This window comes from Aotus nancymaae, unplaced genomic scaffold, assembly GCF_030222135.1.
Source record: "Aotus nancymaae isolate 86718 unplaced genomic scaffold, 86718_ANA_hifiasm-v0.15.2.pri h1tg000057l, whole genome shotgun sequence".
NCBI lineage: Eukaryota > Metazoa > Chordata > Mammalia > Primates > Aotidae > Aotus > Aotus nancymaae.
Window position 1 is genome coordinate 70,428,613 of NW_026988471.1, and position 14,950 is coordinate 70,443,562.

Consider the following 14,950-nt stretch of genomic DNA (forward strand, 5'->3'; position numbering starts at 1 on the left):
TCACATTTCATTTTTCTTATGAAAGCAAAATTTTATTATCGATTCATGGATTAAAGCAATACATTGATAACATTTATAAAAAATTATCATGTATTTTCAAGTTCATTCAGCTCAAGATGTATTTTACTTCTCAAGACTTCCTCTTTAACAGTTTACAAGTTTGGGGAGATTTTTCTGTTATGTTATTGACTTCTAGTTTGATTCATTTATGGTCACAGAGCATATTTTATGTGGTTTCACTCATATTAAATGTGTTAGAGTTTGTTTCATAACCCAAAATAAGGTCTATCTTGGTGAATGTCCCATAAATGCTCAAAAAATGTGTATTATGTATTGGCTGATGGTACTGTTCAGTTCTCCCTTCTCCTACACACTTGCTTTTTGTCTAGTTGGTTTATCCATTACTAAACAAGGGGTGTTGAAGTCTCCCACTGTAACTGTAAATTTGTCTATTTTTTCCTTTTAGTTATACCAATTCTTAGATCATATACTTTGCAGTTGTGTTGTTTAATGCATGCACACCTGTTGTCTTTTTGTGATCTGATCCCTTCATCATTATGTAATGTATCTCTTTGTCCCTGGCAATTTTCTTTTTTCGTAAAGTCTACCTTGTCTGATAGTAATTCATCCACTCCAGCTTTCTCTGAATTAGTGTTTGCAAGGTTTATCTTTTTCTATCCTTTTACTCTTAGTTTATTGATATTGAGATATACTGATAAATTAAATCAGTTAATTTACCGGTATTTTGAGTTTCCTGTAGATAGCATTTGGTTGGGTCAGGTTTTTAAATTCACTCTCACAATCTTGTGTTTAGACCACTTACATTGAATATAATTACTGATATATGAGGTTATAGGTCAGTCATTTTTTTTTTCCTGTTTCTCCTCTTACCTGTGTTCAGGTGGGTTATTTGGGAATTCTTTAGTAGTCCATTTTGATTTATCTACATTTGTGAGTGTATCTCTTCATAGTTTTTCAGTGGTTGAAGACTGCAATCTGCACATGCAGTTTACTGCAATCTACTAGTATCGACAGCTACCACCTGAAGTGGAATGTGGATCTTTAACCACCATTTAAGTCCCTTTTACTGCCCCAACCCCATGATATAATAGTCTAAAATACTTCCGCTACATACATGAAGAACCACATCAATGTTGTAATTTTTACTTTAACTTTTGACAAGTATAATTGGACATTAACTTGTCTTTCATAACAAGCTCAGTATCTACATATCTACTCATTTACTCAACATCCATTCAACAGTGAACTTGTTAGCCACTTTTCCATCCACTATGCATTCAATTTATCCATCTGTGATCCTTGAAATTCATCTGAAACTTGTTTCTAATGTGTTTGAGTCTGACCAAAAACATCATAGGCCTGTAAGCTCATCCTCTGAGATTTATTCTTTCTTTTCCTTTTTAACTAATTCAGATGTTGTTTTGTAAGTGTTTACATTTATTTCAAGTAGTACTCTCCCCAACTGAACCATAACCATCTTGGCAGTGAATTTCTATTCGTTTTGTATATTTCCCTAGGACCTGTTGTGGTATTCTAGCCTCTAAGTGATACCTAATTCTACAAATTACTACTGATTAAAAAAATAATTCAGCCACCTATGCACCCACTATACACCAAGTTTTCCACAAAACTTCCTATACATTTAGCACTAGCACCCAAAACACCTTGACCCTGAGGAACCTGTGACCATGAGTTGTTTTTGAAGAGCAAAAATTCTGAGATCAAAATTCCCTAATCTTAAACAGTTGGCTCTAAAAACGTATTCCAAAACATTCTTAGCAAGTTTTGCCCTGCCAGGCATGGTGCCTTACGCCTGTAATCCCAGCACTTTGGGAGGCTGAGGTGGGCAGATAGCCTGAGGTCAGGAGTTCAAGACCAACCTGGACAACATGGTGAAACCCTGTCTCTACTAAAAATACAAAAATTAGCTGAACGTGGTGGCACATGCCTGTAATCCCTGCTACTTGCGAGGCCGATGCAGGAGAATCACTTGAACCCGGGAGGCGGAGGTTACAGTGAGCCGAGATTGCACCATTGCATTCCAGCTTGGGTGACAAAAGCAAGACTTCCGTCTCAAAAAAAAAAAAAGTTTTGCCCCAAATATTTAGCCACAAAATGGTCATATTCTTTCATAATTCCCTAACTCTTTTGTGTATCTATCTGATATCACACACATACCCTTGTACACAGCTAACACATTACATTCGATTACCTCATTGTAAAAAAGGAATAATTTATTTCTATATGATTTTAATAATATTCTCTAAGTAATTTGTAATCAAGGTTTTCTTCAAATTCAAATTAACAAATATATATTTGTCATAGTACATTTCAATAGTATTTGATAAGGCTTTTTCAGGTCGATTAATTTTGTTTCTTACAAATATAACTCAAGCTTGCTCCAGTTCCACAAGGACTCCACCACAGTCTTTAGGATGGAGAAAAATCACTGGTTTTCCATGTGCTCCTATTTTGACCTCTTCACTTAGATTACGGATCTTCTTTTTTTTCAAATCCATCACAGCTGCATTTATGTTATCCACCTTAAGAAAAAGAAATAAATTGAACACATTTGAGATCATAAAAACACCAAATTACAGTATCATAAGGCTTAGAAAAAACTTTGAGAGCTCATACAGTCTATCTCCTCTGCCTGTGGGCAGGGCCATTCTTAAACCATCATAAAAAATAAGCTTAAAATTTCCAGAAAAGTAAAGAAGTTACTAAATTTTTCTGGGTAAGCAACCACAATGCTTAGAATTTTCACCATTAATAAATGTTTCTTCTTATAATCTAAATCATGTATGTTATACTTTATAATAGTTTATCCTGGCAGTACTATTAGTGAGATTGAAGACACTGCTTTTTCCTGAGAACCTTGGGTTCCTCATCTATAACAGGAAAATGAGGTCTACAGAGTAAATTGACTACAAAGTAAAATGAGCTAACAGACAAAAAGCTCTCAGTACAATTTATGACATTAGTAGATACTTAGCAAATATGAGTGTTTCCCTGATGCCCAAAACTTGTCCTGCCAACGTTTGGCTATTACCTTTGATGTTATCAAGATACACATGAAAATCAATATTAAATTGCCATCAAAATGTTATTCCCGGTCCAAAAAAAAATTCAAACTTTAGTATTTTTGTAACCTCTTCTAAGTTATTTCTATTTTCTTCATACTTATGTACACTCTAGGAAAGGAGCAGATGTGTCTCTCTATACTTGATGGAGAAATTATCTGCCTGTATCTTGGAAAGTCACCCACTTAGACTGGGAACCTAGTAAATGGATGAAAAGGTATGATATGAATGGCCATATTCCTAGGCAGTCATAATCACTAGAGTTTAATTAAAATCACTAATTCTAAAAAACACAGCAGCACAGAGTAGTATAACACCCATGAACCTATCACACAGATCTAATAAATATGAATATTTATACAATTTTATTTCCAAAGAGCCAAGGATTATATCTTGAACTCTAAAACCGGTCAAACAACTGATGAGGATACTGAATGTTTCCATAATGATTTCCTCATATGGCACACATTCTACTTGTATTCCTGATATTTCTTTTTTAAACTTTATAGGTATATCAAAGTCATGCATGCCTAGATTCTGAACACAGTTCATTTTAGAATTTGCACTGTAGCTGGTTAATTCTCATCTTTTTCAGAATAGAACATGTACTAGAAGCTTGTGGTAGGACTGATCATCCTTAGTGAGGAAAACTGGTCCTCACTAATGTCAGACATTGTCAATTCTATCTTATTTTAAAATTCATATCAATATTATTAAGCCTTTTTTCTACTGTGTTAGGTGGGATTGGAGCAGCTTTTAATCTAGGACTAATTTTCCTCACTACAAAGCCAAAGCCCTTCTGAGTACTCTACCCAATGTTACAGAAATTACTATGACTAGTAAGAAAAAACTACCCTGTGTGTGGATTATTCCCTCTCATCCTTTCAAGGGGTTCTATTTCCAGCCTAAAGTAGCTTCCTAACATGCGTGCCATACTCGAAGCTCAGATGAAGACATGAAAGGTACTGCAGATCTTTGGAGTTCATTCTGTGTGCAGCTCTTCTTTCCAGGAGAGAGCTGTGAACTCTAGCATCATGAACTCCTCAGACTTCCAACTCCTATCTTCTCAACTCAGGGAGACCGCTAAGTTCCGCATGGATTCCCCCTTCCTGCGCTGCAGTCTGGAAACTCTCTACAGTCAGTAAACCGGGTACTTGTAGGGCTCATCTTGTTTGTTTACCCTCTCTCAGAAATCAATTCCTGTGCTGACTGATGTCTACTGCCCAGAAATCCATTATTTCATGTATTTTGTCTAAGTTGCTTGTTTGCTTCAGGCAGGAGGATAAACTGATCTCTTTTACACTATCTTGGCTGGAATCAGAATTTTAAATTGGCAGGTTTTGTCTGTCAGCAACTAAAAAATGTCATTACATGTCATTCTATAATTTGTCTTTACTTTTTTTTTTTTTGAGACGGAGTTTCGCTCTTGTTACCCAGGCTGGAGTGCAATGGCGCGATCTCGGCTCACCGCAACCTCCGCCTCCTGGGTTCAGGCAATTCTCCTGCCTCAGTCTCCTGAGCAGCTGGGATTACAGGCATGTGCCGCCATGCCCAGCTAATTTTTTGTATTTTTAGTAGAGACGGGGTTTCACCATGTTGACCAAGATGGTCTTGATCTCTTGACCTCGTGATCCACCCGCCTTGGCCTCCCAAAGTGCTGGGATTACAGGCTTGAGGCACCATGCCCGGTTTTTTTACTTTTATTGCTTTTAAGATTTTTCTCTTCATCTTTGATTTTCAGTTTGACTATGGTGTGCTTAGGTGTGCTTTTCTTTCATATATATATATTTTTTTGAGATGGAGTCTCACTCTGTTGCCCAGGCTGGAGTGCAGAGGTGCGATCTTGGCTCGCTGTAACCACTGCCACCTGAGTTCAAGCAATTCTCCTGCCTTAGCCTCCCGAGTAGCTGGGATTACAAGTGCCTGACACTGAGCCCAGCTAATATATATATTTATTTTTTTGAGACAGAGTCTCGCTCTGTCGCCCAGGCTGGAGTGCAATGGCATGATCTTGGCTCACTGCAACCTCTGCCTCCTGGGTTCAAGCAATTCTCCTGCTTCAGCCTCTTGATAGGTGGGATTATAGGCGCGAGCTACCATGTCAGGCTAATTTTTGCATTTTTAGTAGAGACTGAGTTTCACCATGTTGGCCAGGCTGGTCTTGAACTCCTGACCTCAAGTGATCTGCCCACCTTGGCCTCCCACAGTGCTGGGATTAAAGGCGTGAGCCACCACACCTGGCCTGGTATGGTTTTGTTTGCCCTACTTGGGGTTGCTGAGTTTCTTGAATCCATAGATTGATGTTTTACATCAGATTGGTAGTGTCCTTGTCAACTATTTTTTCAATTATTGCTTCTGTTCTATTTTCTCTCTTTCTTTTCTGGGATACCAACTATAATTCTACTAGAACTTCTGACCATGTCCTACATCCCTACATCTTTCTTATGCTCTATTGTTTCCTTTTTCTTCCATATTTTTTACCTTTTGATTTTGGAATTCTAGTTTCTAGAACTGTGAAAAGAATAATTTCTGTTTTAAGCCACTATGTTTATGATCATTTATTATAGCAGCCCTAGAAGATAAATACAACTGCCACACAGCATACCAAAATTGAACAATGAAGGAGATGAATGGCTGATGGTGGGAGGTAAGTTTCTCATTGTTGGAATGAGAAGATAAAAGGCTAGTGTGGTCTATGTGGTAATGGATTAGAGCCAGAGACATCAGTATGCACTCAGAGTTATGACTTCTTATAAATTCTATAACATAGTTATATATAGAAATGGGTATAGATAGGTGTATATACACAGTATACATACATATATCTCCCTGCTGTGTTGGCTTAATAGGCCAAGAACTAATGACACCCCCCAGTAGCAATAACCACACCTAGAACCCAGATCTTGGCTTCTAATACCATTCTCCAGTAGTAGGAACCAGGGCTCCTAGAAGAAATGGCTAAGTCGATGGCTAGGGCAAAGAATATAGAAGATGCATTTGGAGCACCTTACAGTGCCAGAAAAAGAAAGGAAGTCCTTAAAAAACAAAAACAAAACACAAAACCAAAAATGATGGGGTATGTTAAAGGGACACAAGGATCAACTGAAAGAGCTCCTAATAGCCAAAGCTGCAACAATCTGCGGGAAAAAAAAAGTAGTATTAGATTGTAATGCAAGTCATAAAATAAATATCCATAAGTCATACTGATATAACTCCCCATTCCTTAAGTGTGGGACTTGAATAATGACTTCCTTCCAAAGGAGGATAGTATGGAGGAGAAAAAAAGAAGTTTTCCAGTAGAGAAACCTGACAACACCTCCTCACCTGGGGGAATCAAGGTTAATATCAACAGAAGTAAGTCATGTTGATAGTATGAATCCTTGATATGATGTGATGAGAACGGCATGTTACCTCTATGGGCTTTCTCCCCAGAATCAATAACATGAGTCCAATAAGAAGAAAAATATCACACAAATCTCAACTGAGGGACAGTTTACAAAATAACTGAGCAGTAATCCTCAAAAGTGTCAAGGTCATCAGAAACAAGGGAAGGAGATCCTAGAAAAAGGTTGAGAAATAAAACAAAAACCAAGGCAAGTCTGAGAAACTGCCACATGCAAGAGAAGCCTCAGCAGACATGATGGCTAAATGTAATGTGCTAGGGGTGGGGCAGTGAGGGAAGGGAGAGCATCAGCATAAATAGCTAATGCATGCAAGGGACAACATCAGCATAAATAGCTATCTAGGTGATGCGTTGACAGGTGCAGCAAACCACCATGGCATACATTTACCTATGTAACAAACCTGAGTGTCCTACACATGTATCCTGGAACTGCAAATAAAATAAAAGTAAATTTAAAAAAATAATAAATGTGATGAAAAATCGTAGATGGGATCCTGGAATAGAAAAAGGACATTGGGTAAGAACTAAAAAAATCAGAATTAAGTAAACTTTAGCTAATAACAATAAATCAGTATTGATTCACTAATTGTGATAAATATATCAAAATTTATAAGATGTTAATAATTTTTTTTAAAGAGCCTGAAGAGATTAACCACTATTTATAATGAGTGGATCTTGTTTCTATCCTGATTAGATCAACTATAAAAAGATATTTGTAAATCAATCTGGGAATTTTAATTTATGAGCTGTGTATAGATGGTGCCAAAAGATTTACCTTTAATTTTGACTGAAGTGCCAGAAAATAAAGATGATCATGTCACTGTGGTTATTTTCCTATTTCTTAGAGATCTACACTAAATAAGGGTAGAATGACATGTTGTTAATTTAAAACAATATAATAAGGAAAAAAGAAAAAGATGACGTGTAGCAAGATCTTGAAAACTGTTGAACATGGGTGGTGAAAGTACAGGAGTTTGTGATATGATTTTTCTTTTAAATATATACTTTATTGCACTTTAGGTTCTGGGGTACACGTACAGAACAGGCAGGATTGTTGCATAGGTACATACACTGCAATGTGGTTTGCTGCCTCCATCCCCATCACCTATATCTAGCATTTCTCCCCATGTTATCCCTCCCCAACACCCTACCCTCTGCTGTCCCTCCCCTAGTCCCCCAGAACAGACCCCAGTGTGTGATGATCGCCTGCCTGTGTCCCGGTGTTCTCATTGTTCAACACCCGCCTATGAGTGAGAACATGTGGTGTTTGATTTTCTGTTCTTGTGTCAGTTTGCTGAGAATGATGGTTTCCAGATTCATTCATGTCCCTACGAAGGACACAAACTCATTTTTTATGGCTGCATAGTATTCCATGGTGTATATGTGCCACATTTTCCTTGTCTAGTCTATCATCGATGGGCATTTGGGTTGGTTCCAGGTCTTTGCTATTGTAAACTGTGCTGCAATGGACATACATGTGCATGTGTCTTTATAATAGAATGATTTATAATCCTTTGGCTATATACCCAGTAATGGGATTGCTGGGTCAAATGGAATTTCTATGTTTAGGTCCTTGAGGAATCACCACACTGTCTTCCACAATGGTTGAACTAATTTACACTCCCACCAACAGTGTATAAGTGTTCCTGTTTCTCCACATCCTCTCCAGCATCTGTTGTCTTGTCTCCAGATTTTTTAATCATTGCCATTCTAACTGGCGTGAGATGGTATCTCAATGTAGTTTTGATTTGCATTTTTCTAATGACCAGTGACAATGAGCATTTTTTCATATGTTTGTTGGCCTCATGCATGTCTTCTTTTGTAAAGTGTCTGTAAATATCCTTCACCCACTTTTGAATGGGCTTGTTTTTTTCTTGTAAATCTGTTTTAGTTCTTTGTAAATTCTGGATATCAGTCCTTTGTCAGATGAGTAAACTGCAAAAATTTTTTCCCATTCTGTTGGTTGCCAATTCACTCTAAAGATTGTTTCTTTTGCTGTGCAGAAGCTCTGGAGTTTAATTAGATCTCATTTGTCTATTTTGGCTTTTGTTGCCAATGCTTTTGGTGTTTTAGTCATGAAGTCCTTGCTTATGCCTATGTCCCAAATGGTTTTCCCTAGGTTTTCTTCTAGGATTTTTATGGCGTTAGGTCTTATGTTTAAGTCTTTAATCTATCTGGAGTTAATTTTAATGTAAGGTGTCAGGAAGGGGTCCAGTTTCTGCTTTCTGCACATGGCTAGCCAGTTTTCCCAACACCATTTATTAAACAGGGAATCCTTTCCCCATTGCTTGTTTTTGTCAGGTTTGTCAAAGATCAGATGGTTGTAGATGTGTGGCATTGCCTCTGAGGCCTCTGATATGTTTCATTGGTCTATATCGCTGTTTTGGTACCAGTGCCATGCTGTTTTGATTACTGTAGCCTTGTAGCATAGTTTGAAGTCAGGTAGCGTGATGCCTCCAACTTTGTTCTTTTTGCTTAGTATTGTCTAGGCTATGCGGGCTCTCTTTTGGTTCCATATGTTTTTTTTTTTTTTGACACGGAGTCTTGCTCTGTCACCAGGCTGGAGTGCAATGGTGCAATCTAGGCTCACTGCAACCTCCGCCTCCTGGGTTCAAGTGATTCTTCCACCTCATTCTCTCAAGTAGCTGGGACCACAGGTGCGTGCCACCACGCCCAGCTAATTTTTTTGTATTTTTAGTAGAGACAGGGTTTCACCATGTTGGCCAGGATGGTCTCGATATCTTGACTTCGTGATCCACCCGCCTTGGCCTCCCAAAGTGCTGGGATTACAGGCATGAGCCACTGTGCCTGGCCTCCATATGAAGTTTAAGGTGGTTTTTTCCAGTTCTGTGAAGAGGGTCATAGGTACCTTGATGTGGATAGCGTTGAATCTATAAATTACTTTGGGCATAACAAAAGTAATATAAGTTGTAATAAAAGTAACGTAGTCAGTAATAACCCATCTTTTTAAAAATGGGGGGTTTTCTAACACCACATGTTCTCACTCATAAGTGGGAGCTGAACAATGAGAACACAGGGACACAGGGAGGGGAATGTCACACACTGGGGCCTGTTGGGGGATGGGGAACAAGGGGAGGGACAGCATTAGGAGAACTACCTAATGTAGATGATGGGTTAATAATCAGTACAGCAAACCAACATGACACATGTATACCTTTGTAACAAACCTGCACGTTCTGCACATGTATCCCAGAACTTCAATTAAAAAAAAAAAAGAAGGAGGTTTATATATATATATATATATTTTTTTAAATATGGAATGCTTCACGAATTTGGGTGTCATCCCTGTGCAGGGGCCATGCTAATCTTCTCTGTATTGTTCCAATTTTAGTATATGTGCTGCCGAAGTGAGCACTATAGATTTTTTAAAACTGCTTTTATAGTCCTTCAAACAATTATAGTATGCACCATATATCTCTGGAAGACCTTGCATGCCATTAGTGAAAAACCTCCGCCTCCCAGGTTCAAGTGATTCTCCTACCTTGGCCTCCTGAATAGCTGGGACTACAGGTGCACACCACCAAGTCTAATATTTTTTTTTTAGTAGAAACAGGTTTCACCATGTTGGCCAAGCTGGTCTCGAACTCCCAACCTCAGGTGATCCTGCCTGCCTTGGCCTCCCAAAGGTCTGGGATTACAGTGTGAGCCACTGCACCTGGCCAAAATTCAGAATCTTCAGGTACATCTCATCACCTCTTTGGTCCTCAGCTTCCCCATCTGAAAATGGCAATACAATCTTGTTTGTTTGAAGCCAAGGAATTGGACTAAATAACTCTAACCTTAAGGTATGTAATTCTCAATGACCAAATTTTATGAAAAAGTAATAATGTGCCCCTTTTAATTTGAGTATGAAATTTGGACAGATTAAACAAACATAAGCTTTTATTTTATATAAAGTTGTAATGGTGCTGATATCAACAATGAATGACTTCAATCTTTAAAGTGATGTAAATCCATGTTAAAGTGAAAAGTCTGGATTAAACATTTGTTTCAACTGTCTCTCCTCAAAAGCTAAAAACTAAGCGAATTATGCGAACCTAACACTGTCTCACTTTACATAGGGTTCAGAGAGTTCCTGTCTTCTTGGGAATTATTTCAGAAGGGCACATGTTACCCAAGCTTCCATACTGGCGATATAGTCTAGTGGGGGCTATGTGGAGTATCCCTCAAATGCTTATCCCTGCTGAAATTTTCACAGTTGATAGTAAAATATTTTAAAAACATTCCCTAGTTTATTATGAAAAGCCAGAATGAGAATGGAATTTTTTAAAAAGGAGAATGGTTTCCTTTCTTGATTGAAAAACAGACATTCCCTAATATGTAGGAAATAAGTTACCTCACTAGCCTGTTACTTTAAAGTTATAGTTTTTCTTTCCTAAGGAATATATGCTCAGTGAAAAAAGATCTGCAAAACATATAAAAGCATAAACAAGAAAATGAATCATCTATTGTTTGACTACTCAGAAAATAAAACTGTTATAACTGCTGCATTTCTCTACCTTTTTTCTTAGTTTTTAAATACTATTTAAATATTTTTCTCATGTGCTTTTCCCCACCAGCCTGCAACAGTAAGGATTACCTTGAAATCAAATCCAACATCCTTGTCTGCACTGGAAAGCGAGGCTCCCATGATCTTTACTGCCTACTCATCTGACCAGCCCCTTCTCTGTCACCAGTCCCTCCGGTTCTGCGCCCCCTTCCTCAGCCTCAGCACTGCACTCATCATCCTCCGTGTGCTGCAGTTGTGGCGCTGCCCTCCTCAACCCATCTTAGCTCCCACTCACGATACCAGGACACACCATCCCTGCACAGAGGCCTATTACCCCATGTGAGCTGGGCCACTCCCTGTGCTGCAGTCCTCTTTGCCTTTTGTGGGCCTCAATATCCCACCTGAAAGCATCCCAAGGGACATATCCTCCTCATCCTGTTTGGCCCCAACTCCCCATACCTGCCCCCTACCCTGTGTGAACATCTGCCTCACCCTTCTTAGGCCCTGATCCCATACCAGGACACCCACTGCAAGGACACCCAGCTTATCCCACCTGGGCTTCAACTCCCCACATTAGTCACCATTTTCCCCTGCAACGATGTACTCCCCACAGGACCAGCCCTGACCCTCCATGCTGGGCGGGCCCTCCCCACATTGTCGGTACCCCTGCCCCCTACAGGACCAGCCTGACCCTCCATGCTGGGTGTACCCTCCCCACATGATGCCCCTGCTCCCACCCCTCAGGTGGATGCCCTTCTCAACATGCTTAGGCTCCAGTTCCCTGTCCTGAGCTGTGTCTCAGTCCGTTTGGGTTGCTATAACAAAATACCTAAACTAGGCGGCTCAGAAACTACCAGTTTGAGAGACTAGAAAGTCCAAGATCAAAGTGCTGGCAGATTCAACATCTGGTGGGGACTTCGTGGTTCACAGACAGTACCTTCTCACTGTCCTCACACAGTGGAAGGGGCAAGGGGTGTCTCTGGGGTCTCTTTTATAAGGATACTAATTTCATTCACGAGGGATAGGCATATTGCTCCTGAATGGGGCCTCAGGAGTCATCACCCTAAGGCCCCACCTCCTAACACCATCACTTCGGGGGTTATGATTTTGACAAACAAATTTTGAGAGGACATAAGCATTTAGTCCTAAGCTGGCCTCCCATGCTGATGTCCTCCTCACTCTGACACTCCAAGCCAAGCTGCCCCTCTGGGCACAAACCCTCAAACCCTGCTCAGACTCAGACACCTTGCACTGGAACTCCCACGCGTGGGCACTCAGTCTCTGGCTTCCCCACGGCAGGCAACTCTCACTCATGGATGCCCTCCCCACTCCGCCAGGGTCCCAACACAATGCTCTGGGCCAGTCTGGTTCTTCCCATCAACATAAATGACTATTTTGCTCTGTCCTACCTAAAGTCTTCAGGAAGGGAAGGAACGGGGAGGAAACATAGGTCCTCAATACTGTTTTTTTGTTTTTGTTGAAACTTGCTCTGTCGCTCAGGCTGGAGTGCAATGGCACAACCTCAGCTCACTGCAACCTCCACCTCATGGGTTCAAGTGATTCCCCTGCCTTAGCTTCAAGAGCAGCTGGGATTAAAGGTGCCTGCCACCACGCCCGGCTAATTTTTTGTATCTTTAGTAGAGATGGGGTTTCACCATGTTGGCCAGGCTTGTCTTGAACTGCTGACCTCATGATCCGCCTGCACCAGCCTCCTAAACTGCTGGGATTACAGGCATGAGCCACCAAGCATGGCCTTTAATACTGTTTATACTTAAAGAAATACAGTCATGTGTCACTGGATGGGTATAAGTCCTGAGAAATGCATCACTAGGCAATTTCACTGTTGTGTGAACATCACCACACCTAGATGATACAGCCTACTACACACCTAGGCTATAAGGTACAGCCTATTGCTCTTCAGCTACAAACCTGTACAGCATGTTACTGAATACTGTAGGCAAGTACAACACAGTGATGTCTAAACACATTTCAACATAGAAAAGGTGCAGTAAAAATATAGTGTTATAATCGTATGGGACCACATGTGAACTCATCACTGACTGAAACATTGTTATGGGTGTGTGACTGTATTTGGCCAAACTAGTAAGATATGTTAATCTTCCCTTATATTTCCTCTTTGTTTCAACTGGCATGATTATTTGTTTATTGTTTTGCATTTTGTAGGCTGTGTTTTAGTCAGTCACCTTTAATCCTCTCTGGAAAATGCAGAGTATGTGTGAATAAATGAAGCAAGCAGGCAAGCTCTGGGTAGACAGGGACTTTCCACTGGTTCAGCCACATATCGCCAGCACCTTGTACAGTGAAGGACAGAGTGATACCAAAAATACTTAACAACCAGAAAAATACAGACAAAGATACTAATCAGATAGAATTGTGCAGCTGAGCATGGTGGTTCATACCTATAATTCCGCTGCTTTGGAAAGCTGAGGTAGAAGGACTGCTTGAGCCAAGAGTTTGAGACCAGCCTGGACAATACAGCAAGACCTCGTCTCTTTAAAAAAAGAAAAAACATTATCCAGGCATGACGGTGTGCTGCCTGTAGTCCTAACTACTCAGGAGGCTGAGGTAGGAGGATCGCTTGAGCTCAGGATTTCCAGATTACAGTGAGTTATGATCGTGCCACTGCATTCCAGCCTGGGTGGCGGAGTGAGATCCTCTCTCTGAAGGAAAAATTGTAGAGGGAGAAGAGTGTCTGAAAGGTCCCAGGAAAGGGTCCTTCTGGAAAAGGAATGTTACTCAGGGGTTAGAGAGTAGTAGCTGTTTACCAACCAGCATGGAAGCATTTAAATATTTTTACACACTCAATAAAATTTGAGTAAGTAAATATTTCCAGTGGCCCTTAAAGTCTTCACTATGACACACTGTGCTGTCTGGGTAAGTTCTCTAGAGAAAGCACGGTCAGCTCTGTCTCCTTAAGCAGAGGCATGCAGAAGGCAGAGAAAGAGACCCCCTCTCGCTGTGGCAGGCAGCAGGTTAGAGCACAAACACAAGCTGTGCCAGAAGACAGTGGGTAACTCAGTTCATACATAGGCAAGAGAAGAGGTAGAACAAGATGCCCTCTAAACTTCCTCTAGTGAAAGGCAAAGTCACACAAGAAATATGGGTAAACCTCACAAGAGAAAATGGAAACCAACTCAACCTCGACAGAAAAATGCTGATTTAACAAGTGAGATAGTAATCCACGTATGAGAAAGGGACATTTAGTCAAGTCTTTATTGAGTCAATGAAAAGCTATGGAGCACACGCACAGATATGCTGCTAAGTTAGAGGTTTTATAAGATCCTGGTGGAAAAGGACAAAAAGTATTCCTGTGATAATTACAGAGGGAAAAGTCAATTCTCTGATGGGTGGTTTAACATTTTAAAAGAAGGGATGGCAGGCTGGTCCAATGGTAGCAGGTTACCAGAACTCATTAACATTAGTGTCACTAAAGTTAGTATACTGCCCCCCATTGCTAAATTTGAGTGTCTTAAATAAATAAATAAATGACACTGAACCATAAAGCTATAGAAGAATTATGAGCATTTTCAGGAGGCACATTTCTGAATGTTTTCTACCCCAAAACAGAAAAGCAGAATTAACTGGTTTTTGTGTAGGTAGTATTTGTTAACTTTCTACCTTATTACGTGCCAATCATTTGAGTCTCTTTATATTTACAAAGGCTGCATAGGTTGTTTCCTCTTGCACATATGAATGCTGCTTGTCCCTACTCCTGACGATCTGAAAATCAAGTCATTCTAGACTTTCAGAAGTTTCACGTTTTTCCCTTTACTTACAACACATAATTGTATCGATGGACTTCTAAATCTGTGGATTTTTAAAACATGCCCACAGATTCTCTGGTACTCCTCCCATCAAGAGGCAGGATCATATGTTCTTTCCCTTGCATCTGGCCTGCCTTGAAGGCTTGTT

The 14,950-nt window shown here is 40.0% G+C and overlaps 1 protein-coding gene and 1 non-coding gene across 6 annotated transcripts in view; both read right to left on the reverse strand.

Annotated features, from left to right (window-relative positions):
• MCEE (methylmalonyl-CoA epimerase) overlaps positions 1-14,950 on the reverse strand; it is a 23,555-nt gene continuing 8,605 nt past the window's right edge. For 2 of the 5 annotated variants that reach the window (XM_064364221.1, XM_064364220.1), the window contains exons 3-4: positions 6,909-6,936; positions 2,521-2,564 (exon numbers count right to left, since the gene is read on the reverse strand). In XM_064364221.1, the coding sequence (XP_064220291.1) occupies positions 2,557-2,564; positions 6,909-6,936 (36 nt within the window). In that variant the 3' untranslated portion in view covers positions 2,521-2,556. Of the gene's footprint in view, positions 2,565-6,908; positions 6,937-14,950 lie in introns of all 5 variants that reach the window. The other 3 variants (XM_012475658.2, XM_012475659.3, XM_012475660.2) reach the window with 2 other exon arrangements.
• Positions 9,777-9,883, reverse strand: LOC135269740 (U6 spliceosomal RNA). The gene has a single exon (XR_010338004.1). It is a non-coding gene; the product is annotated as a U6 spliceosomal RNA (small nuclear RNA).